The 24,962-nt window shown below is 46.1% G+C and overlaps 1 protein-coding gene across 1 annotated transcript in view; it reads left to right on the top strand.

Moving 5' to 3' along the window:
• The window catches only part of UBE2C (ubiquitin conjugating enzyme E2 C), a 384,880-nt gene that overhangs the window by 92,739 nt on the left and 267,179 nt on the right, over positions 1-24,962 (top strand). Inside the window, exon 3 of the mRNA XM_044088999.1 lies at positions 19,796-19,882. Coding sequence (XP_043944934.1) covers positions 19,796-19,882 — 87 coding nt within the window. The remainder of the gene's footprint in view (positions 1-19,795; positions 19,883-24,962) is intronic.

The following is a 24,962-nucleotide window of genomic DNA, read 5'->3' on the forward strand; positions in this document are numbered from 1 at the left end:
CCTACTAATTCCATATGCCAGACTGCATATGGGGAAACTTCAGTGGTACTTGGTGCTAACATTCTCGGGACCTTGTCATTTTTATCATACCCTGTCTAAGGACATAGTTTCTTTGGTGTACAGCAGCGTGCAACCACAACAAGGGACTGCCCTTTACTCAACCCCACACCGCCCAGACCCTAACCGCAGACGCATCAGACTATGCCTAGGGAGCACACATGGACAGAGTACATTCAGGGCCACTAGAGCCTAAGTCTAATTCATCTGCACATCAACCAAAAAGTGATGCTAGCTGTGCAGCATGCTCTGACAGCTTTCAGATCCCTACTCTCACCAGGACACCTGCTAATAAAAACAGACAGCACTACAGTTATGTGGTACGTCAACAAGCGGGGGGAACCCACTCTTACCCACTCTGCAAGCTAGCCATGGCCCTGTGGAACACTGCCTTGGACATGCAAGTCCATCTGCAAGCTCAATTTCTGCCAGACAAACAAAACTCACTGGCAGATTACTTGAGCAGAAATCTCCTAGACCCACACAAGTGGCAATTAGAGCCCAGCACCTTCAACAGTCTGATTCAGAAATGGGGGACCCCAGAGGTGGATATCTCTGCCTACCCCTGCAATCACCAGCTCAGCAAATTCTGCACCAGGAATCCTCGCAGCAGGGCTTGGAAAGTGGATGCCCTATCTTTTCAGTGGGTAAATCTCTCAATCTATGCCTTTTCCCCCCTGCCCCTTCTCTCGAGTATTACTCAAGATAAGACGGGACAGACCAAGGACAATTCTGATTGCCCTGGACTGGCCATGCCAGCACTGGTACCCACTCCTACACAGCCTGTCAACCGGTCCCACCCTGGCACCTACAGCAGAACCCAACCCTGCTCTCTCAGCAGGGGGACAGATTTTGCAACTGCAAACCTTAAATATTGCAGCCTGGCATATTCCTTGAATTCTCCCCCAGTAATCTGCCTAAGCAAGCAGATGCTGGACATCATTCTTGAAGCCAGAAGACCCAGTACAAGGAAATCCTATGCTGATAAGTGGAAAATGTACTGCTGGATTCAGTCTGAAGGAGAGAGCACAACTCTGCCCTCCCTGCCTCTAATCCTTGATTACTTAGCAGATCTATTCCACAGAGGCCTATCCTTCTCCATTAAGCTACATGCCTCTGCCATTTCGGCTCATTACAACACTGAGCCACCTCTCTTCTGTCACGCTCTTATCAAACAGTTCCTGAGAGGGGTAAACCACTTAAGGTTGCCAAGGAGAGCACCCACCCCTGCTTGGGTCCTTAACTTTGTACCAGAAAACCTTACACTTCCCCTTTGAACCTGCAGCGTCAGCAGAGTTAAAATTCCTCTCTTGGAAAACAGCCTTGCTTCTGGCCATAACTTCAGCTAGAAGAGTGTCTGAGCTACAAGCACTATGGCACTGGAACCCTTCATTATTTTCCATGCTAACAGGGTTTCCCTCAGGACTAAACCTTTCCTTCATGCCTAAAGTGGTGTCTAGTGTGGCTCTCAACCAATCCATTTGCCAACTTTCTTCCCTAATCCTCTGAATAAAGGGGAAAGGATCCTGCACTCCATGGATGTGCACGGACAGCTCAGATTCTACCTTGATGGACTAAGCCCTTCAGGAAATCTGACCAGTTACTAGTCTGCTTTGCACCAGGGGCATAGGGCAAGGCCATTTCAGAACAAACCATTTCCAAATGGGTAGCACACTGCGTACATTTCTGCTACAAGCACCATGGGAAACCAAACCTTCAGGGGGTCCGATCACATTCCACTAGGGCAACCTCTACAGCATTCCTCAGGGGAGTCCCTACCCAGGGACATCCTGAAAGCTGCTACCTGGAGTTCTGTACACACCTTCACCAAGCATTCTCACCTGCCTATCCCTTACAAATCCAGGATGGGGTTTTACAACAGTCCTGCAAGGCTCTTCTTGACTGCCTCCACCCTTCAGCTTTTGGAATCTACCAAAGTGTGATGACTGCAGCAGTGAAACATGAAGAACATAATACAGTTGTGTACACTTGCCATAAATGTAGATGTTTGAGTGTATTCACTGTTGCAGTCCTGGTTTCCCTCCTTCCAGCCCACTTTGTTTTTCTCTCCTCTGTATAGCTATTACTCACCCCTTTCAAGGGTATGGGTATTGGTATTTACTTTTTACTGGTGATGGTTTCCCCACCCTAACTTAGCTCCCTATTTGGGGGGCTCCTGACATTTGGGGCAAGAAAAACTGATGTAATGGTGTGTGCTTCCTGTTTTTATACCCCTGACGTCAGTCCTGGAACGACAACGGATGCAGAAATACTATGTCTCCTGGTATTCGGGCAGACTGAGGGCTACCTGCAGGCAGATAACTCAAGTGTGATGACTGCAACACTGAATACACTCTGACATCTACATTTATGGTAAGTGTACACAGCTGTGCTTTCTCACTAATGCACTATACAAACGCACCACTAGTTGTGTCACTGCTAAGTTTGTTTGTTATTGACAAAAGTGTATAGTTACACATTTTCCAAGGCTGGCATGATATACTCAAGAAAGAGAAGGCTTGGTTAGACTAGGGGGATTATTTCCTCCTGGCTTAAATGATCATTTATAATAAACAATATTTTATTTAATTTTTTTTATTTTTACTTTGGATTTTCAGATGCATTTTGATTGGTTATGGTAGCACTAGCATGGTCTATAAATAGACCAATGATTACATTTGTCTTTTGTACATTGATAAAGGCTTTTGGCTGAAACTGGTCTGTAGTGTGGAGATTATTAAAATCCTTCTTTTCCCTGTTTTGGTGCTGGCTGTTTTGTTTTGCTGATTCACTTTTTGAGCCTTTGCACCTGCCGTCCAAGCGGAGGTTTTGCTCATTGGATTTACTGGTTTCTCCACTCTGCTGGCGCCATTTGGCGGAGAAGGTTTCTGTATTTGGTGCTCCATGTGTTGGGGCATTATTGGTACACCATACTTTGTATTTTGGTCTTCATCGTTTGGAGTTTACTTTGTTCCAGTCGAGGATCTGTTCGTATGCATAATTGTATCACCTCTATGAACATTGGTGGCGTTATTCGTGGAATACGGTGTAATTCCCTTTTTTTGGTTTGGATATATTGTACTCTGCAAAAGTACCGGTGTCTTTTACAAACTGTGTTGGGCTGCATTTGTTCAGCGTGGATGCAGTATAACCTACAACATGAGCAGTGATGGTTACTTTGTGGATTTATTACGGATCAAACAGTAAGTGAAGATTTTCTGTTTCAGCTGATACGTCAGGACATTGGCCTTCTACGAACTCTTATCAGGTTGTGTTTTAGTGTGGACTGGGGACTTGGACTTCATGTGAACAGCTTGGGTCATTTTATAAATGGTTTTGGCCCTGGTAGCATATTTTATCAACGTAGGTTATAGGACGCAATTTTGTGGTTTAATGGTGCATAAAGAGGGAGTGGCTTGCTTCCTTTTAGTTTACTCTCTTTGGGTCAGTGATAGGGAACTTATTGTTTTTTGATATAACTGTTACAAGACTTATGTTGGTTTAGAACTGGGTCCAGTGAAACAATTTCCAACATTTATACTGGGGTGTTAACAGGATGCAAAGGTTTATATCTTGAAGTGCTTTATCTGTTTTTATGTTGTCTATCTACAAGTGATATTTGTGTGCCTATTAATCACTCTGGGTTAGTATATTGGTCTTGCATTAACTAACATTTCTTCTTGAGCTGGGTCTGCTTGCCTATTCTGTTTTATGTTGTAACTGTGCATATATGTATACATGTTAAGATATTGCAGGTTTTATTGACCTGTTTTATGGGATATATACATATATCATTTCATTCTGTAACATTTTGGTAGAGTGTGAATTGTTTTGGTATACTCCACATATTTTACATTGCTGGAGCTAGATCAGGGTCATTTTGCTGCTGCAGTTTTGGTTAAGGACTTTGAGTTTCTTGTAGGTATTTTATTTAGACCCCACATGGATCTTGTCAACATTTTGAGGGGTTTGTTGGCAGATAAAGAAGATCTCCAAGTCTTTGGTTTATCCAAGGGTAATGAGCAAGTTATTAATGGTAATCGATCCCTAGATAATGGATGTATATCCATTTTTGATGGACTTTATAGGAATATGAACACTTTGAGATCCAATATTTGGCATGTTAAGCTTTTTAGGGCATATATTGAAAAAGGGATCTCACCTAAGGGCTTAAGAATTCGGATTAAGCCTCTGGTGGGGCAACCTGATTTGTTGCTCCCTGCTTGGTCTAATATACAACAAAACACATCTATGGAGTTTCTATGAACGCAGAATTGAAACCCAAATTTCTGAAATTACAACTATTTGTCAGGGAGCCAAACAGTCTGAGGGTTCATCTATATATAAGAATAGTTTGCAAAAACTAGGTGCTGACCTACCAGTTTTTGAGAGAGTTGAGAGAGTAAGCTCCGTAAATTTATTTAATGGGGACTTTAAGGATTACAGTCAGGGTCGGCCTTTTGAACAAGTTAAGTGTTAAATTTGCCAAAACTGAGGCATCTGAAGTAGTTAACTTCATTTGATCAGCAACCTTTGGGTATTGTATCCGACCCCGAATCGGAGCCGGCAGCTTTCCAAGCTAGAGATCAGAGCTCCACGCTCCTCCCCCTTACCCATAATACCCTGCTACCTCCCTCCAGTCCCCAGATCTCATTTGCCGCGACTTCTTGAAGCATGAGTGACTAGCTCCTGGCGTTTTGTGAGTGATTTTAATAGGGTTTTTTGCTCGGTTTTTGTTTCTCAAACTTAAGTGTCTGTGCCCCTGCTCCCTTAGTTTATTTAGCTAAAATTGTTTTAGTAGTCTGTTAATCTTAGCCTTTCCTTTCTCCTTGTCTATGTGTGAGGGTGTGTGTTGTTATCATGGCCGAAGGCTGTGTGGCCATAAGCTGTCCCCAGCCGATGGCCATACTCTGTGCGTTATTTGCCTGGGGGTGGCTCATCCTGTCATCAGGCTGCCAGATCTGTGTTGCCTTTAACTCCTGGGCTTTGAGGGACAGAAGGACCAAGTTAATCCTTGCGGGCCTTTTGCCCCCGGATTCTGCTTCTTCCTCCTCTCCCTCAGTGTCACCAGTCGCGGCTGTTCAGCCAAATGTTCCTGCTCCCCTGGCCGGGACTCAAACTCTCACTGTGTCCCAGGGAGAGGGGAACTCCAGAAAGAAGGATAGGTGAGAGGGAGAAAAGGGAAAAGACAGGGAGAGGCAGAAGAGCCACAAGCGGCGGGCCAATTCTGCCCCCTTGGCCCCGCCGGCTAAGCAGCTCTGTTCTCCCTTGAAGGTCTCCGGGTCTTCCCGTTTTCGTCTCCGTTCTCCACGTTTCTCACTGGAGGAGGAGACCCGGTCACCTTCGAGTTCGAAGCGGCCTTCCCAGCCAGCCTCGGCGACTTCTAGATCGAGGAGCCTTTCGGACGCAGGCATAGACTGGATGATGCGTTGCTTCCTCCAGGCCCAGATGTGGATGGGAGTGCTCTTGCCTCCCCCTCCTCTGGGGGGGGGGAGCTCAGCCCCTTTCTTTGCCCCCATTGCTCCTTCTCCGATCCATTATTGGGTTTCGGAGCAGTCTGATCCGGGTAGTGTCTGAGCCGGGGAGTCGGCACCAATAGTAATCGCTACTTCGCTTGTACCATAGAGTTTGTCTGGTCCTTTATCAGATCCGAGCTCTCGGGGCTGTGAGCCGAGCCTCTGATCCGGAGGGGTGAGTGTCTTCGGCTCCAATGCGGTCGGAGCACACTTTTCTTTAGAGTCCGATCGCTTTGGCGCCGATCCACACGTCTGATTCGAGTGGGCTGCTCTCTGATCCTAGGGAGAGCGGTTCACCTTCGGCCTTTGATGTCGTGGAGGAACAGGACCAGGTTGGTGAGCCCTCCTAGGACAGCACCCCCCCCCCCCCCCAGAGGAGGTTCCTCACACGAATGTGTAAAAAGAGGCACTTGGACTCCCTGAGTCCCTCACGGAAGACACTGAATTGGATGAAGGGGAAGGTTCCCCCAGGCCACCCCTGAGGACATCTCCTTTGGAGACATCATGGAGATGCTGCGCATTAGAGGGGGGTGGTCAGCCCAAAAACCTTCCTCTGAGTCTGTTTCTGGAGGCATTTGACGCAGGCCCATCTACCTCTTCTATGTCCCCTCCGGCCGACCCCCTAGTAGATCTTATAACTACCAGGGCCGTGGAAGGAGCCGGACACTGTAGAGCCGATCCCCAGGAGACCAGATAAGATCCTTAGTGCCCTGGTGGTGGCGGCTGCCACCAAGGAGGAACTGGCACGGGATAGTTCCTCAGTACATCCTCCCGACAAGGAGTCTCCGACGATGGACCACATTGGAAAGTGAATGTTTGCTTCAGCCACCTTCTCTGTAAGGGCGCTGAACTACTTGGCACATGTGGTTTGCCTTTAGCGGGATCTAAGAGTATGCTGGGTCACCCCCAGAGTCCATGTTGGCAGAGGACAAACTAACCTTCTCGGAATGAATGGCCCCTCAAGTCGGTATCCAACACTTCTATGCGGCTTCTCTCCCATGCCACGGAGGGGGCGGCTAGAGCCAGCGCAGCAGGCATCGCCTTACGGCGTCATGCCTGGCTATGTCTTAGCGATTTTGCGGAACCCTTCAAAGTGTCCTTCACGAACGCTCCCTTTGACAGTTCTATGTTTGGCAAGACTGTTCGCAATACGCTACTCCAGAGCGAGAAAGACTGGATAATGTCTGCCGTCGGAATTCGCTTCTCGGCTCCTCAAAGTTACTTCTCCAGGCACCAGAGAGGACAAAAGATGTGGTTCCAGAAATCTCAACAATCCCGTTTCGCTCCGGACCCTTCATCCTTCAGAGGCAGAGGAGGACAAGGCGGACGCTGGCCCAGAGGCGGGGGGGGGGTGAAGAATTTCGGGTCGAGGGAACCCTTTTCCGACCGACCTGCAGAGCAACCCTGAGGGGTTGCCCGACTGCTCCTCTCTGGAGGCAGTCGGGGGGGGGGGGGGCGTTTCTCAAAACACCTAGCACATTGGGAGTCCATCACGACAGATCGCTGGGTGCTCCGAATAATATCCAGAGGTTACTCTATTCCCTTTGTGAATCCTCCCCCTCAGTTGGGGCGCCTCCCCGATGTCCCACCCAATCAGAGGGAGGCCACAGCTTTAGAGATAACAGCCATCCATTGCGTCCCCCCAGGCCAGCCCGGATCAGGCAATTACTCCAGGTTCTTTTTGTTGCCAAAAAAGACGGGGGAATTGAGGCCAATTCTCGACCTGTCTACATTGAACCTGTCCATTGCCAAGGAGAAATTCCGGATGGTCACCATTCAATCTATTCTCACCCCTTCTGCAGGAGAACAACTGGATGTGCTCCATAGACCTCAAGGATATGTACGATTACATTCTAATGAACGGGCGATCCAGGAGGTTTCTCCGCTTTCGGTTGGGGGCCAGTCATCAGTTCAGGGTCCTCCCTTTTGGCCTCACCACAGCCCCCAGGGTGTTCAAGGTCATGGCGGTTGTAGCTGCCCACCTGAGGCTTCAGGGAATATGCTTCTTTCCTTACCTGGACGACTGGCTCCTCGCCGCTCCCACCAGGCATCTACTATACTCGGCCAGGGATTATTTCATGCATTTAGCCCACCTATTGGGGATCACTATAAATTACAAAAAATTGTCCCTTCAGCCTGCTCAGGTCCTGGACTTCATAGGGGCCAGAATAGACATGCTTCAAAGGCCGCATTGACGTCAGACTCCGCATCCTAACTCTCCATGTCTTCGCTCTTCTACAGTCTTCGCCCCACCAGCGGAATTGGTCCTGAAGGGTCTATGGCGGCGGCCATCAACCTTTCACCCCTAGCCCACTTGAACATGAGAGTTCTTCAATGGACCTTCCAGGTCCAGTGGTCCATCCTTCGACATCTGTTGTGCTCCCCGATTCCGCTCAGAAGGGTTTGCTTCTCTGCTTTGGTGGCTCCATTCCCGAGACCTTTGGGAAGGACGGTCCTTTTTGATGCCTCTACCCCAAGCCACGGTGACCCCTGACTCTTCTTGCCTAGGGTGGGGGGGGGCATTACATGGGCAGAACAGTCCAAGGCATGTGGACTCCCAACAGAGACCATTCTGCATATCAGTGTTTTGGAGATGAGGGCAGTGCTTCTAGAGTTGCAAGCTCTACGTGCCCTTCTTCCTCTAGGGACTATTGCAATTCAGACAGACATGTCACTGGCCTGGTACATCAACAAACGGTGGGGGGGGGGCGACGACGACCAGGTCTTATCCCCTTTGCCGCGAGGCCATGAGAGTTTGGGAGTGGGCGATATCCACCAACCGTTTTCTGCTAGCAACGCATATCCTGGGTCGGTCCAACATTTTAGCGGACAAGCTGAGTCGAACTATTGTCTCGCCTTACGAGTTGTCTCTGAACCCCTTGGTAGTGAAACAGATCTTCCTCAAATGGGGTCAACCTTGCTGTGATATGTTTGCATCGCCTTCGAAAGCAAAGTGCAGCGAGTTTTTTGCTCTAATCCCTCTACCGGGGGAGAGCCCCAGAGATGCTATAGTTCATGCTTGGCCATCCGGTCTTCTTTATGCTTATCCTCCTTTCCAGTTAATGACAAAATTCTTGCAGAAAGCTCGTCAGTTGGGGAGCAAGGTTATCCTCATAGCCCCATTCTGGCCTCGTCAAACCTGGTTCCCATACCTGCGGTCTCATCTCCTAGCTCCTCCTTGGACCCCATTCTGGATCTGATTTCTCATCCTTCGGGATTGAAAGCTCTGAACCTGGATGACCTCAAGCTTTCTGCTTGGTTGATCCAGTTCCCTTAGTGGCTAGGACTCCTAGCATCTCATCTGCAGTTAAATCCATCCTGGTGGCGGCACATAAGCCTTCTACCAAGAAAGTCTACTACAGTAAATGGAAACGTTTTTCTATCTGGGTCAGGCATAGGAATTTGGACCCCTTTACGGCTCCCATTCCAGCAGTACTTGAGTTCTTATCCCACATTTTTCATCAGGGGACCAGTTCTTCAACTGTGAAGGTTCAAATGGCAGCCATTTCCCACTTCCACATCGGAGACAATCTTGGTCCATTAGCTTCCTCTAAGATCTGTAAGACCTTCTTGAACGGCACTTTTAAGATCTCCCGTTAAGAATGCGGTTCCTTCGTGGGATCTAATCTTAGTCCTCCAGGCTCTTACTGGCCCCCCCTTTAAGTCAACAGAAGCTGCAGGCTCAAAGTATTTGTCTTGGAAAACTGCCTTCTTGTTTGCTTTTACCTCAGCTAGAAGGGTATCGGAGCTTCAGGCCCTTTGTACTAAATCTCCGTATCTTGTCTTCCATAAGAACAGGGTACCCCTCAGGACTAATCCCTCCTTTTTACCTAAAGTGGCTTCTGAGACTAACCTCAACCAATCCATTAATTTGCCTGTTTTCTTCCCTAACTACCAGACCAAGGAGTACAGACTTAATTCGTTAGATGTGCATAGACAGTTGCACTTTTATTTGCACACAACAGCTGCCTCTCATAAGTCGGAGCAGCTATTTGTTTCCTTTGCTAAGCCATCCTTGGGTAAACCAGTAACGAAGGTGACTCTAGCTAGGTGGATATCTCACTGCATTTTGCTCACGTACAAAATTTCTGGTCGGCCTGAGCCCGTGGGGGTTCGTGCTCACTCTACCTGTTCTATGGCTACCTCTGCTGCCTTTTGGTCAAGGGTACCCTTCGATGACATTTGTTCTGCGGCTACTTGGGCTTCCTCTCATACCTTTATTTCACATTAAAAATTACATCTGATATCCAGAGGGAGGGCAGCCTTTGGCTCTGCAGTTGCTCCGGAATATTCTTCCTTGAGTACCTCCCAAGTTTTTTGGTAGCTGGGGACTCTGTCCCACAGGTTGCTGATCAAATGATGTTAACTACTTCAGATAAAGAAGTTATGTACTCGCCATAACATTCCATTTGAGTAGCATTTGTCAGCAACCGACCCCCCCCTGTAGTTCGTTACCTGAATAAGTGATTCACTCCTGGTAGGTATCCGGTTAGGATGTTCAGGTTTTGCTTTTTTGGTGCTGTCTGATAATTGGGCAAACTCAATCTGAGGACTGGAGGGAGGTAGCAGGGTATTATGGGTAAGGGGGAAGAGCTTGGAGCTCAGATCTCTAGCTTGGAAAGCTGCCGGCTTGGATCCAGGGTTGGATCCGATGCCCACAGGTTGCTGACAAATGAAGTTACCTGCTCAGGTGGAACGTTATGGTGAGTACATAACTTCTTTTTCTCGTTTGGGTCAAAAAAGGAGGAAGAAATCTATTCTCAAAGTTCAACAGTGATACTTCAGGGGAAGAATCCTCTTCATATACAGCTACAGAAATTGATACTTTCCAAACCTCACCAGCCCACAGGAGGAGTTTATCCTCTGGGGGGAGGGGGGGGTAATGTGGAACAAGATGGCAGCAAAACCCCTTTTAGGGGTAGAAGGAGGGGGGTGGGTCTCCAACATAAATACAAACGCCAATCCAAACATTACTCTGGAGGCGATGTTGCAAATTTTGGAACCGAAACAAGTACCAACAATGTCAAACATTTAATCTGCTGTATTATCTGAATCGGAATATGGGCTATTGAATAAACACTTAAATTTCATTCCTGCATTCTTTGTTTCTGAAAGCACTTTTGTTGATGATTTACTGGCCTTTTGTAGACTACTTTATCTTAAATTATTTTTCAGTAATATGAACAATAGTCAAGGACAAATCCATTGAACCTGGATTTAAATTCCATCCTTCAACTTTCATCCCTCCTATGAATAAATATGTTGACATATTTCAAAAATGTATTCTTGAGGAATTACATTTTGGTTTTAGTATCCAGGATTTTTCCCTTCCAAATCTTACTAAGGCAGAGATGCAGGTGTTATATAAATTACGTAGGGATAAAAATCTAGTCATTATTCAAGTGGATAAAGGTGGGTCTGCAGTAGTGATGGGGACTGGTCCATGCATGCTGCTGAAGCAAATAAAGCAGTTTCTGGATGGTAGATTTTACGTGGCAATATCTATTGATCCAACATCTAGATTCAAAATAAAATTGATGAATTTCTGGACATCGCTGTGAGTGAGGGAATCATTTGTGACAAAATGTTAAAGTTAAAGATCCATTGCCACAGTATTTGTACCTCCTCCCCAAAATACACAAAAACATCAACACTCCACCGGGCCGACCCATGTTTTTGGGAAGGGTTCACTGACACTTTCTGTCTGACTAAATATTTGAGACCTTTATTGAAGGCAGTTAGGGCTAGAATAAGGGATACAGCAGAATTTCTTAATCTCTTGAGGCACTCATAAAAATGGAGAACATTGATATCTGTGCAGTAACGGAGACTTGGCTCAAGGCTCCAGAGAGCACCCCTGCAATACCAGGCTACAACCCTTACCACACTTTATGGCCACAAAACCAAGACCGAAACACTAAAGGTGGAGGAGTGTCCATATTCACCAAGGATATTCACACCTCCAGGCTAGTTGCCCAACACAATACATCTGAAATTCTCCAGGTGCAACTAACACTAGGTAAGACTGCAATCCAAATTGTAGCTTGCTACAGATCCCCCACCATGCCCCAAGATTATCACTACATCTTTCTAAACATACTGGAAAATATTAAGTAGAAATACCCTAATACTGGGCGATTTCAACTACCCTGCCATTAACTGGGAAAACTACTCTGGTACCAACTCCTTTTCCCAACTGTTCTTGGAATTCATAAATTCCAATGCCCTGGATCAACTAATCCATTGTCTCACCAGGGGCTCCAATATCCTAGACCTGGTCATTACCAACATGGGAGATGCTCCACACCAGTGGTCACCCCCTCATTGGTCAGGTCTGACCATAAGCAAATCATCCTTGACATCCACATCCCACCCCCACCCTCCAGTAAGGAAACCTCCTTAAAAAAAACTTCTTCAAAGCCAACTTCATGCTACTGAAGTCAGAAGTAACATGATGCCCATGCAGACGGGATCTGAAAGTTTGACCGCAGAATCTTATACTAAGGCACTGTACGAGCACATCCACTCGTGCCATCCCAAATAGAACAAAGATGCTCTCCTCCAAAAAAAGGAAGCCAATCTGGTGGTCCCTTGCTGTAAACAAACTATACAACAGAAGGAAGAAACTGTTGCAGAAGAGGAAAATCCCAGGATGCAAAAAAACTCCCTCATCAGCCTCGGTAAGAAGCTGAGATCCCTCATTAAATCCTCAAAAGCTAGTTAAAAAATAAAATTGCCAAAGATTAATCACAAGGCATTCTATAGTTATGTCAAGAATCTAAATGGCAATGCTCAGATCTGCTCTCGGCTTCAACAGAATGTTACTAAATATACTGATCCCAAGGATATTGCCAATATCCTGGCAGATAGATTGTGCCAACTTCACCCCCTCACCCCCTAAAGGACCCATCTCGATACCAAATCCATGGGACCAGATGACATCCCAGGCTGTGTACTACATGAACTACAAAATAAACTGGCACCTCACCTAAGTGTTATGTTTAATCACAGCCTCACCTCAGGCTTCGTGCCCACTGAGTGGTGCACAGCTACAGTTATCCCACTCCACAAGGGGGATCCACCTTGGATCCTGGGAACTACCATCCCATCAGTCTGACGAGCCTGATCTGCAAGGGCATGGAACGCATAATCATGGAACTTATAAACAAAGACGTTGGCAACCTTCAAACACTGGACTCCACCCAGTCTGGGTTTGTGAAGGGCCAATCTTGTCTCCTTAACCTGATTGACTACTTCAAATCAGTCTCCAGAGCTGTGGATGAGGGTAAGGCGGTCCACACAGCCTATCCGGACCTCGCCAAAGCCTTCGACACCACCCCCCACTCTGGAATCACAGATAAACGTACTGAGCTGGGCATAAATCCCTACGTCACTCGATGGGTTGCCAACTGACTTACTGATAGAACCCAGACTGGACTGTAAAAGTAGCAGACTCCAAATCCAGTTCCAGGCAAGTGGAGTACCTCAGGGTTCAGTCCTGAGACCAGTCTTGTTTGGCATCTACTTCTTTGAAGTACAGGCCAACACTAAGGGAACTCTGGCTAACAAAGTTTGCAGATGACTGCAAACTGGGAGCCATTTATTGAATCCCCAAATAATGTGGATATTCTACAAAAGGGCCTTACAGAAACCGATGCCTGGTGTCAGAGCCATGGGCTCAAGCTTAATGCCAAGAAATGTATAGTTAGCCCCTTTGGAAAAAAACATGTACCCATGAATTGCCACACAGGTGGCAGTACACTAAACATCGAAAGTGTGATGAGAGACTTGGGGACACGGGTGGACAGTGGTCTCACTTTCCATAACCACATTGCCACAACAATCAGGAAATCCTTCTATGTGGCGCACACATCACTAAGCTTTTCATCCAGAAAAAAGGTCATTGCCCACTGTACTCATCCCTCATCAGACCCATTATAGAGAGTAATGCCCCGTTTGGTATGTACGTCACAAGACATCTGCAACAGCTGGAAAAGCCACAAATTCCTTACTATAAGAATCACAGGCCTAAAGCAGATGCCATATGCCGACAGTCTAAAACTTCAGCTATACTCTGTGGCATATCGTCTACTCGGAGGCCATCTCTGCTTAACATACAAGGTCATGTAAAACCTTGAGCTGTTGGACATGCTCCACTTAAAGAAATCCCAATCCCTCAGAACTACACGCTCTAGGGATCTAAACCTTGTCATCACAATGAACAAAACCTGCTGGAGGGATAGGTTCCTGACCCAGAGACTCCCCATACTCTGGAATAGACTGCCCATACATGTCAAGCAGAGCACCTCATTGGCCCTCTTCAAAAGGAACCTTGATTGGATAGGAGATGGAAATTCACCCCGGGGATCATGTCAGTTGCCCTGCTAGACAGGGGTCCAGAGAAGTAAATATTGTGGGAAGAAATATCCAGGGAATTGTTATGGCTAGGCTTGTATAGGCCCTAGCCTAGTACCAACATATGAACATCATATCGGACACTCAACTGGAACCTGGATGGTTGACATGTAGTCTCGATGTGACTTCGTTGTATACCAGTATTCCCCACTGGGCCGGTCTTATGGCTTTGGAATTTGGAATTTTGGTTTGGAGAAGTATCTTTGTATAGTCCCTGGGTTCAATTTGTCTGACAGAACATGTTCTCACAAAGAAAGTTTTTTTATTTCAGTGGAAACTGTTACAGCTTAAAGGTACTGCTATGGGTACTTCATTCGCACCCATTTACGCCTTTTTATTCATGGGCTACTTTGAACATATGATTTATGACAACAGCCGCAGTGTATTCATCAAAGAAATTGATATTTGGCGGTGGTTTTTGAGTGACTGCTGGATGATTTGGAAATCTGATATCGCGTATCTACAGGAGTGAGTTCAGTATCTTAACGAGAATAAATAGGATATTCACTTTACAGTGAACTTTGATACACAATCCATTTCCTTTCTAGATGTGATGTTGAACAGACAGATGGTACTCTGACAACTTCAGTTTTTTGTAAATTATCGTACTAACAACCTGTTGCATGTATTCAGCTGTCACCCAAAGCACATTATTCAAAACATTCCAGAATCTCAACATATGCGAATTTGACACATATGCTCTAGTAATCAAGAACTTGACTTTTTTATACTGATCCGACATCTGTTGAACGTGGCTATTCGCCAACACGTACAACATGTATTGAAAATCAGTAATGAAGTTAGTAAAATACCTTGGAAGGAATTACTTGCGTATCAGTCATAGGCCCAATGTTTATTGGATTTGTAACTACATTTGGTAGGAATACACACGGATTCATAAATTTGATGCAACATCATTCCGATATTTTATTGGATGATCGGTTATCTGAAATGTTGCTGAAGTTTATTTCGCAGAGAGGCAACTTTGGGTGGCCATTTTTTCAATTTCTACAAGCAACTACCCCATACAACTAATACAGTTCAGACAATATATGGTACTAGATTGGTGGGATGTTTCCCCTGGTCATTGTACTTTTTGTAAACACATTGTTAAAACTAAAGAATTTACTAGTAAAAATACATCTCGGATCTTTCAGATAAATACATTAATTAGTTGTAGTAGTGATTGGGTTGTGGTAGTGATTGGGTTGTGTATTTGGCTGTGTATGCACCTGTCCAGCATTCTTTGTGGGACAGACTTCTAGACCAATGAAGTTGCACATTTAGGAATAGGGTTCTCACTAATGCACTATACAAACACACCACTAGTCATGTCACTGCTGGAGTTTGTGTATTATTGATGGTGCATGGTTCCAAATTTTCCAAGGCTGGCTGGCATGATATACTCATCAAAAAAGAGAAGGCTTTGACAGACTAGGGGGAATTATTTCCTCCTGTCCTAAATGATCGTTTATAATATTATAAACGATATTTATTTCATTATTGTTATTTTTACTGTGGTTTTTCAGGTGCATTTTGATTGGTTATGGTAGCACTAGCATGGTCTATAAATAGAGCAATGATTACATTGTCTTTTGCACATTGATAAAGGCTTTTGGCAGAAACCGGTCTGTAGTGTGGGGATTATTAAAATCCTCCTTTCCCCTATTTTGGTGCTGGTTTTGCTCCTTCAGGGCTGCCCATTCATCCTCCCCACCCCCAAGGCCCCTGTGACCATGGACTCGTCTCAGTTGAGGTGTGGGGGGGTTGCATTATCTGGGACACAGGCACATGATCTCCCTTGGAGACCATTTTACATATAAACATTCTGGAGATGAGCAGTGCTCCTTGCATTGCAAGCCCTTCCTTCCTTCTCTCCCCACGGGAACTATTGCACTTCAGACAAACATGTCGGTGGTCTGGTACATCAGCAAGCAGAGAGGAATCAGGTCTTGCCACTTGTGTCGAGAGGCCATGAGGATGTGGCAATGAGAGATCTCTTCCAACTGCTTTCATATAGCAAAGCACATTTTGGGGAAGTCAAACATCCTGGCAAACAGGCTCAGCAGGGACCATTCTGATGTCTCACGAGTGGTCTCTGAATTCTTCACTGGCATATATGATCACCCAGAGATGTGGTCAACCTTGCTGCGATCTTGAGTCTACTTCCAACAGTGCAGTGAGTTTTTTGGAGAATCACCGAGAGACGTTCTAGTCCATGCTTGGACCCCTTGGTCTATTTTGTCTATCCTCCTCTTCCCCTCATTCCTAAATTTCTGCAAAAAGCTCAGATTTTGAAGTGTCATGTGATCCGCAGTGCTTCTTTTTGGCCCTGACAAATTTGGTTTCCCTTCCTTTGGTCTCATCTGGTCTGTCCACCGTGGACTGTGGATCCCTCTCCAGATCTGTTGTTTATCCCTTTGGGCACTCCCATCTGGATCAATTTTAGTTACTCCACTTCCAGCAATGGCTAGAACTCCCTGACTTTCTTCCCCAATTAGAAAAATGCTGATTGTGGCGTGGACAGTCCACAATGAAACTAGTGGAAGAGGTTCTGCATTTGAGCTCATCGTAACAATCTGAAGCCTTTTACAGCTCCAGTTCTTGCTGTTTTAGATTTCCTGGCTACTATTTTTCTTAATTGAGCTAGTTTTTCTACGGTATAAGTGCAATTGGCATCAATTTCCAGTTTTCACATTGAGAACAATTCCTTTTCTCTAGCCTCATCTAAATTGTGCAAGGCCTTTTTAAAAGGTGCCTTTCTCCTTTGTCTTATCAAGGAGCCTCTTGCCCCCTGAGATGTCACCTTGGTTTTGCAAGCCTTAGCCTTGCCTCCTTTTGAACCTTCAGTTAAAGGTAGATTCCATGTTTCTGACCTGGAAAGCCATTTTCTTGGCGGCCATTAACTCCTTCCACTGTGTCTGAATTACAGGCTTTCTTGCAAGCCTCCATATTTGATTTTTCACAAGGACAGAGATACTTTGAGTACTAACCCTTCCTTTCTGCCCAAGGTCACTTCTGAGGCGAACCTAAACCAAGTTATCAATCTGCCAGTCTTCTCTCCTAACTTTCAAAACAGAGGAGTGTATCAACTTCGTATGTTGGACGTGCACAGGCAGCTTTGGTTCTATTTGGACAGATTCAAACTTTGTAGAAAATCTGATCTGCTTTTTGTTTCCTTTTTCTAAGACCAAGTTGAGTAAATCTGTTTCCAAGGTGACCCTGGCTCATTGGATTGCTAGAAGCATTGAGCTTTCTTACTCCACGAGGGACGTTTCCTTACTGTCGTATTAAGGCTCATTCTATTAGGTTTGTTTCCACCTCCTCGGCATTCTTGTCAGAACTTCCCATTGATGAAATTTGTGCAGCTGCTGCCTGGTCGAATCGCCATACCTTTGTCTGATTGCAAACTAGACATTATTTCCAGGAACAGTGCCTCCTTTGGTTCTACTGTGCTCAGGAATATCTTCCTCCCATGAGAGCCTCCCAAGTTCTTCTGAAATTGAAGAGCAAGTGAAGGTAGCAACATCAGTTAAGTAAACTCTATCTGATGGTTTTGGAGGAGAGGAGCATTATGGGTAGGGGAGAAGCTCAGATTATGGATCGTGGAGCTTTAGTATGCGACCAAGTCGGATCTGATAATTGGGCCTGAAACCCACAGGTTGAAGAGCAAATGAGGCAACAACCAGATGGAACATTACGATGAGTATGCAACTTACGTTTGTTCTTCAGGGGCTAACGTACTATCGTGCCTTTTGTATTTTCTCTCTCCAAATTTGGGCATCCTTTCCCTCCCTTATTAAATCCTTGTCGTCCTTCCCAAAGTTTTGTGTAGACTTCAACTATCTTTTTTCCCCCCCCCAAAGCCAATGATAAGTAGGAGATAGTCACAGGGCATTTTCCCCATGTCCCTTTCCTTTTCCTTTCGCTTTCACTCCCCCGACATATTTTGTACCTCTCCCTTCCTCCTGTCTTGTGGCAATACAGAATAAAGATATTAAACCCATTAAATTCTCCTATATTTTGCAAGCAGTGTACTTGTTACTGTCACTAGTGACTAAATATTTTAGTTAAAGCAGTTGAAATGATATAAATATATTTTATTGAACCAGTATACTCAAAGGTACTATACACCAAATGAAGCAGTCCAACATTCAGAAGCAATGTCAGTCATGCAGCTTATGGAGAAAAGCATTTTTATTTAGAAACTTAAAAATATAGGACTAGATTCATGAATGCCTACAAGTGTATATAGTCTGTATTCAACATCCCTACCACATGTTTTTGTTTTGCGTGTTCACTCAGATTAGACTGCACATTGTGGTAACCTTTATGAAGCTCCCTCTGTATTTAAGGTTGCAAGAAAGTCAGTAGATAAACTATAAAATTGGGAGGAAGAAGGTGGCGGTTATGCTTGTGTTGTCTATTCACTCAGAATGATGTACACTTAATTTAGGCATTAATGAATCCAGTCTGTAGTGGGTTTTAATAGCACTGCTTTAGTTCCACATACTTCACCAACTTTTGGAAGAGTTGAAGGGGAATTGCAGCGGCCCAACATGTACTTTTTTTTTATTTTGGTTAAATGTATGTGGACTGATCTACAATAGTAAATGCAATGTAGCATATTGTCTGAAACTGACTGTGGATATTACCACTGCTGTCAGTGCAGAACATTGATTCACCCATTTGTAGTTACCACTCAAACCTACACACACCGAAGGTTACTTTGTTGCACAACAGCCAAAGAGAAAAGTCTGAGACATTTGTGCATTAGTCAGTAGAGGAATTTAGTGATTTTGTTATTAAATAGTAGATCTCATTAACTCGTGTCTTAGTATTTTTTTTAGCTCAACCTGCGTATTGCAAAATTCTTTGTAATAGTTTGTGGGCTGTGATCCTAGCAAAAGATGAGCAGATTCCCTCCTGTGTGAAGATCACGGTCTATGGCCCATCCTTTAAATTAAAAAAAAAGTTTGCTGCAATTGGTAGTGTACTGTTGCCACGTGGCCACAGGCACTTCTAGAAATGTCAAGCAAATGCCTTAGAAACATGGCTGCCTGCCACTATTTGATAAGCAAAGATACAAATGCTGAAAGATGCAGACTGTCCAAGCTACAGCCCTTCCTCACTGTGCCACTGATACAGACAGTCTTGAGACTGTTTCTGCTTTCTAGGTTTCTCCTACAGGGACGGTCAAGCTGTCCTTGGCTGCTATAATGCTTTCAAACATTTATAGTAGCTAAGAATGCAGATCATTGTCATTTACAGGTAAGGCGACTGGTCACTTGTACATGTTGCAGAGCTGTTTACAATCCCATAGAGTTGCTCCATTTTATGGTTTAAAATGTGAGCGCTTTCTGCTGCTTAATTATGATTACTAAACTGATTTTAAAACCAGATCCTCCTAAAGAGCTAAAATGCCTGTGAATAGAACTAAATGGTGTGTAGCATAAGGGCAAGTGGCAGCTCCTCTAGAGCAAAAATCCCCATTGATGGGGTGACAAGTTGTGGAACACCTACCTTTTATAGATGGTGGAACAAAATAGACTCTATGCCTGCAGTGAGAGACAAATAGATTCAGAATAGCTCCAGCTGGAATCAGTTTGATCATGAGTGTTACAGATAGTGTCACTCTGTTCATGAATGTATATAAAGTGTATGCTGTATGACAGTGGTGAGGAAGGAAAGTAGGAGGAGGGGAGCTCAACATTTTCTGTTGTGATCTGCTCAGTTTTCTTTTGAGGAAGCCATTATGCTGATCATTGTAGGAGCAGCTGCTGAGTAACCTTTCTGTATTTTCACAGATGTCTGGAGATAAAGGAATTTCAGCCTTCCCAGAGTGTGACAATCTTTTCAAGTGGATTGGAACAATTGATGGAGCTCAAGGAACAGTGAGTTAATTAGCTTTAATAGATAATCTAAGACAGTTGCAGATTAAGTATGCTACAGTACTAAAAACGCTATATACATAGAATCTATTTTTTGTCAGGGTCATTTTTTGGGGGTGGGTGGAGGGAATATACAAGTCAAAGAACACTGCTATCCCACCATCCCGCAGTAACTGCCACTGGCACAATTTACTAGAACACCGGAACCCGTAATTTGACTGCAACTCCCACCTTGATTTGTCTCCAGTGTTTAAATTCACATTTTTGCCTTTTGGTATCTCCAGTTCACAGTTGCCACCTCTGCCTGGGGCATTATGTAGGTGAAAATAAATGCACTTGCTCATTGAGGGTTGCTTTGAGGGGTCTATATTGCATTGTTGAAAGCAGACTACATTGAATCTGATTTGTCGATACGACAATAGAGAACCTTCAGAATGTCGAATGTGTAAACGGAAATCTCTGTAAGGGGAGAATGTTAAGTTGTCTATCTCGCCTTCATTCTTGCTGGATGGGTTCGGAGCCGACCTCGGCTCCGACTCGGCCACTCTAAAAGCTCGAGAGTTGGTTTCACCGGCTCGAGGCTCCCCTTATATCCCACAATGCTAGGCGAGAGTTACCTCAGATCTCGTTTGCCGCTACAGCGATGGAGGTGTTGGTTTTCTACCGGCTTCTTGGTAAGTGTATTTTCAGTAATTTAGGATACTTAAACCCCTATATTTTTAAGTTTAACTACTTTTCCCTTAGTTTAGTGGATTTCTACCCCTTTTTTCACAAAATCCCGTTTCTTTCCACAAGAACTTATAAGTTCTCCCTCGGCCCTTCAGGCCTTCCCCCATTCCCTAGTGGTGTGTGTGTGTTACTCTTAATTAAAACTTAGTTAATTGTTTTATTTTTGAGTTTTAAAATAAGATAAGTGTAATCAGTGTGTCTGACTGGGTGTGTGCGGTTACACTTTCTTGTTAGGATGTCTAAAGACACAAAGGTCTCAGGCTTCAAGAAGTGTGATGCGTGCTGTCAGAAAATGTCTCTGACAGACGGTCACACTTCTTGTGTCTACTGCCTGGGGCCTTTGCACCTGCAGGACTCCTGTGCTGTATGCCACGGCTTCAGTCCCAGGGTCCTGCAGGAAAGAAAGAACAAGTTGATCCTAAGGGGTCTACTTAAGCCTGAGGATTCCCTTTCTGTCTCTGGGAAGCCCTCCAAGGCTTCTAGGTCCTCGGCTCCAGCTACTGAGCCGAGACCTAAGGCTTCTAAACCTGCGTCTGCATCGGCTCCGGCTGGAGCCGATGAGTTCAGTTTCTGTGGTTCCCTCGGCTCCGGCTGGAGCCGAGGTATTAAATTCCCTTGTCGGCTCCGACCAGACCTTGAGCCGACATCTAGGAAGAGATCTAGGTCACCATCCCTTGGCCGTTCATTCGGCTCCAGCATCTCCTCTGCTGTCTGAACGGAGCCATAAATCTCACTCCTCTAGGTCATCGAGGCTGTCGGATCATGACCTTCAGAGGGTAGTGAGTCGACTTCTTAAGTCCGAGGCACTGGCCCAAATGCTTCAGAGCCCGACTCATCAGTCGATGCCTGTCCCTGTCCAATATGTTCCTCCTCCGACTCCGTTGAGCTCGGAGCCGGGGCGTGTCGGGACCGAGACTGTGGTAGCGTCGGAGCCGATACAGATGTCTTCGGCTCCGTCGTCGGCTCCGATTTCTTCTTTCGAGGAATCTCGGCGCCGGACTTCCCTCGTCGGCTCCGAGGGGGTGAGTGGCATCGGACCCTTGTCCGACCCCGCTCTTCCTCTCGGAGCTTCGGCGCTGGTGAGTTCGGCTCCGACATCGGCCTCGGAGCCATCACTGTCGGTGCCGAGGGAGGTTCTCAGCTTCTCGGGCGGGGACCTCTGGCTCTGCCTGACAGGGGTGCGTTCGAGGTGATGCGGAGTGTGTTAGAGCCTGGCTCTACTCCACAGTCGGCTCCCTCCGCCCCTCCCTCTACGGTGCCTCAGGTCAAGTCGACTCACTCCCTCATCCCGGACCCCCGAGGGCCAGCTCCTCAGGCAACCCCTGTGGGGATCTCATCCTCTTCGAGGCCTCTCCAGATTTGGCAGAGAGCCCCTCGGAAGAGGAAGTGTAAGAGGAAACACATTGACTCACCTGAGTCCATCACATCTGACACAGATTTAGAGGATTCCGAGGTTCCCCGTTCCCCTTCTGAAGATGTCTCCTTTGCAGACATTCTGGAAATCCTCAAACAGAGGGGAAATTGGCCAGCCCTCAACCCTTCGGAGGATGAATCTGTGTACCTTGAGGCGTTTGGCTCTCGTCCTTCCACCTCCTGGGTGTCTCCCCCCTTTGACCCCCTCATGCAGGTGGTAGCTAAGAAGGCATGCACGGCTCCTGATTCAGTGGACCCCACTCCCAGGAGACCCTCCAAATTCATAACGGCACCAGCAGACAAACAGTTCTTGACAAAAGGGGTTTCTGTGGATGCTATGGTGGTTGCTGCTGCCACTAAGAAGGAACTAGCCGATCCTTCAGTACCTGTCCATCCACCTAACAAGGAATCTAGGTCCTTGGACAGGTACGGGAAGCGGATGTTCTCGTCAGCGACATTTACTATGCGTTCGCTGAACTACCTGTGTCATTTTACTAGTCTTCAAAGGGACTTGATCAAAGAAGCGAGTGACATGTTGAAGGACCCTACAGCTGCGGGTTTTCAAGATAAGATGAACACTCAGCTGGCTACCCTGAACTCCATAACCAACTCCTCCATGCGCCTCCTTTCTTATGCGGCTGATAGAGCGAGCAGGGCCGCAGGGACAGGTGTGGCCTTACGTAGGCATGCCTGGATGCGGCTATGCAATTTTGCGGACCCCTTCAAGACGTCTTTCACTAATTCCCCGTTCGATGGATCATCTCTCTTTGGTTTTTCTACTCCTTCTAGGCCTTACCCCAAAGGTCAGAAAAGTGGGAAAATGTGGTTCCGTAAACAATCTCAAGGGACTTCGCCTGACGCACAGAGTCGGTTCCCCGCCAGAGGCAGAGGCGGGAATAACAATGGTAGACGTCGCCCTCGAGGCAGGGGGGCTCCGCAGAACCAGGGCAATCGAGAAGTTTTCTCTGATAAGCCTTTTCAGCATCCCTGAGGTGTTGCCCGACTGCCCACCTTCGGAGGCAGTCGGGGGAAGATTGTCACTGTACCCAGAAGCCTGGCTATCCCTGACTCAAGACAAGTGGGTACAGTCCGTCATTTCCGAAGGCTATTCTATTCCCTTTCTTCGCGTTCCAAATCAGTCAAAAAAATCCCTTCCAGATGTTCCACCCGCTCAAAGGGATCTAGCGGTTTTGAAAATTTCAAAACTGCTTGCAAAAAGAGCAATTCAGCCAGTTCCAGCAGACCAGCAAGGATCCGGAATCTACTCAAGGTTCTTTTTAGTTCCAAAGAAAACAGGGGACTGGAGACCAATTTTGGATCTCAGTATCTTGAACAGATCAGTCAAGAAAACAAGATTTCGGATGGTCACGCTGCAGTCTATCCTTCCCCTATTGGGAAAAGGAAACTGGATGTGCTCTATAGACCTTCAGGATGCGTACTATCACATAAAAATGAACAGACGCTCCAGAAGATTCCTCCGCTTCAGGCTGGAAACCAGTCATTTTCAGTTCAGGGCCCTTCCCTTTGGTCTCACCACTGCCCCCCGGGTGTTTACCAAATGCATGGCAGTGGTAGCTTCTCACCTGAGACGACAAGGATTCCAGGTGTTTCCATATTTGGACGATTGGCTCCTCACAGCTCCCACCAAGCATCTCCTTCTGAAGGCCAGGGATTACACTTTTCGCATTTGTCAAAACTTAGGCATTTCAATAAATTGCGAAAAGTCTGTTTTGTCGCCTTGTCGTACTATTACCTTCATAGGCGCAAATCTAGACACAGTAGACATGTCTGCGAGACTAACAGATCAGAGAATAACAGACATACACAAACTGGTCTCACTCCTTTTCAACAAAACAGAATCAAAGCCAGGTTAGTTCTGAAAGTGTTGGGAATTATGGCGGCGGCCATACCTCTGCTTCCATTAGCCAGATTCCACATGCGAATCCTTCAATGGATGCTCTTTACACAATGGTCATACCAGCAACTTCCAATGTCCCACACCATTATGATCACGCAGGCGTGCAGAAATCATCTCATGTGGTGGATGTCTTCCCCTCCGCTCTTGTTGGGAAGACCCTTTGTTCCTCCCCCTCCGGTTGGTACTCTGACAACGGACGCTTCCCTGATCGGGTGTGGGGGGCATTATCAGGGCAGGACGGTCCAGGGCACGTGGCAACCAGACGAATGCCACTTGTATATAAATGTTCTGGAGATGAGAGCAGTGCTTTTAGCGTTGCAAGCCCTTCAAGACTCTCTTCCCTTAGGAACGATTGCAATCCAGACAGACAATATGTCTGTAGTGTGGTACATCAACAAACAAGGCGGAACCAGGTCCTACCCCCTGTGTCGAGAAGCACTCAGATTGTGGCAATGGGCGATTTCTTCTCAGCGGTTTCTGATAGCAACGCACATCCCCAGGAAGTCCAATCAAATCGCGGACAAGTTGAGCAGAGCTATTCTCATGCCTCACGAGTGGTCTCTGAAAGACTCTGTTGTGAGAGAAATTTTTCTCAAGTGAGGTCAGCCTTGCTGCGATCTTTTTGCTACTCCCCAAAACAGCAAGTGCAGAGATTATTTCACTCTATTCCCTTTACCAGGCCAACCCAGCAGAGACGCTCTAGTCCAAGTTTGGCCCCGGGGACTTCTGTATGCATTTCCCCCTTCCCACTAATCTCTCAAGTGATACAGAAAGCTATCGCTCAGAAGGCCTCGTTGATCCTCATTGCTCCTTACTGGCCTCGACAGGTGTGGTTCCCCTTTCTACATCAATTTCTATTGGAGCGACCTTGGCATCTGGACCTAGTTCCAGATCTTTTGTTCCACCAGTCGGGTCAGTTTCATCGCTCCCTCCCTCTCTGAACCTCACTGCTTGGTTCCTCCAGTTCCAACCTTAGCCAGGCTTCCTCAATTATCTCACTCCGTTCGAGATATTTTGATAGCT

This window comes from Protopterus annectens, chromosome 12.part0 (assembly GCF_019279795.1).
Source record: "Protopterus annectens isolate FY-2018-M chromosome 12.part0, PAN1.0, whole genome shotgun sequence".
Classification (NCBI taxonomy): domain Eukaryota; kingdom Metazoa; phylum Chordata; order Ceratodontiformes; family Protopteridae; genus Protopterus; species Protopterus annectens.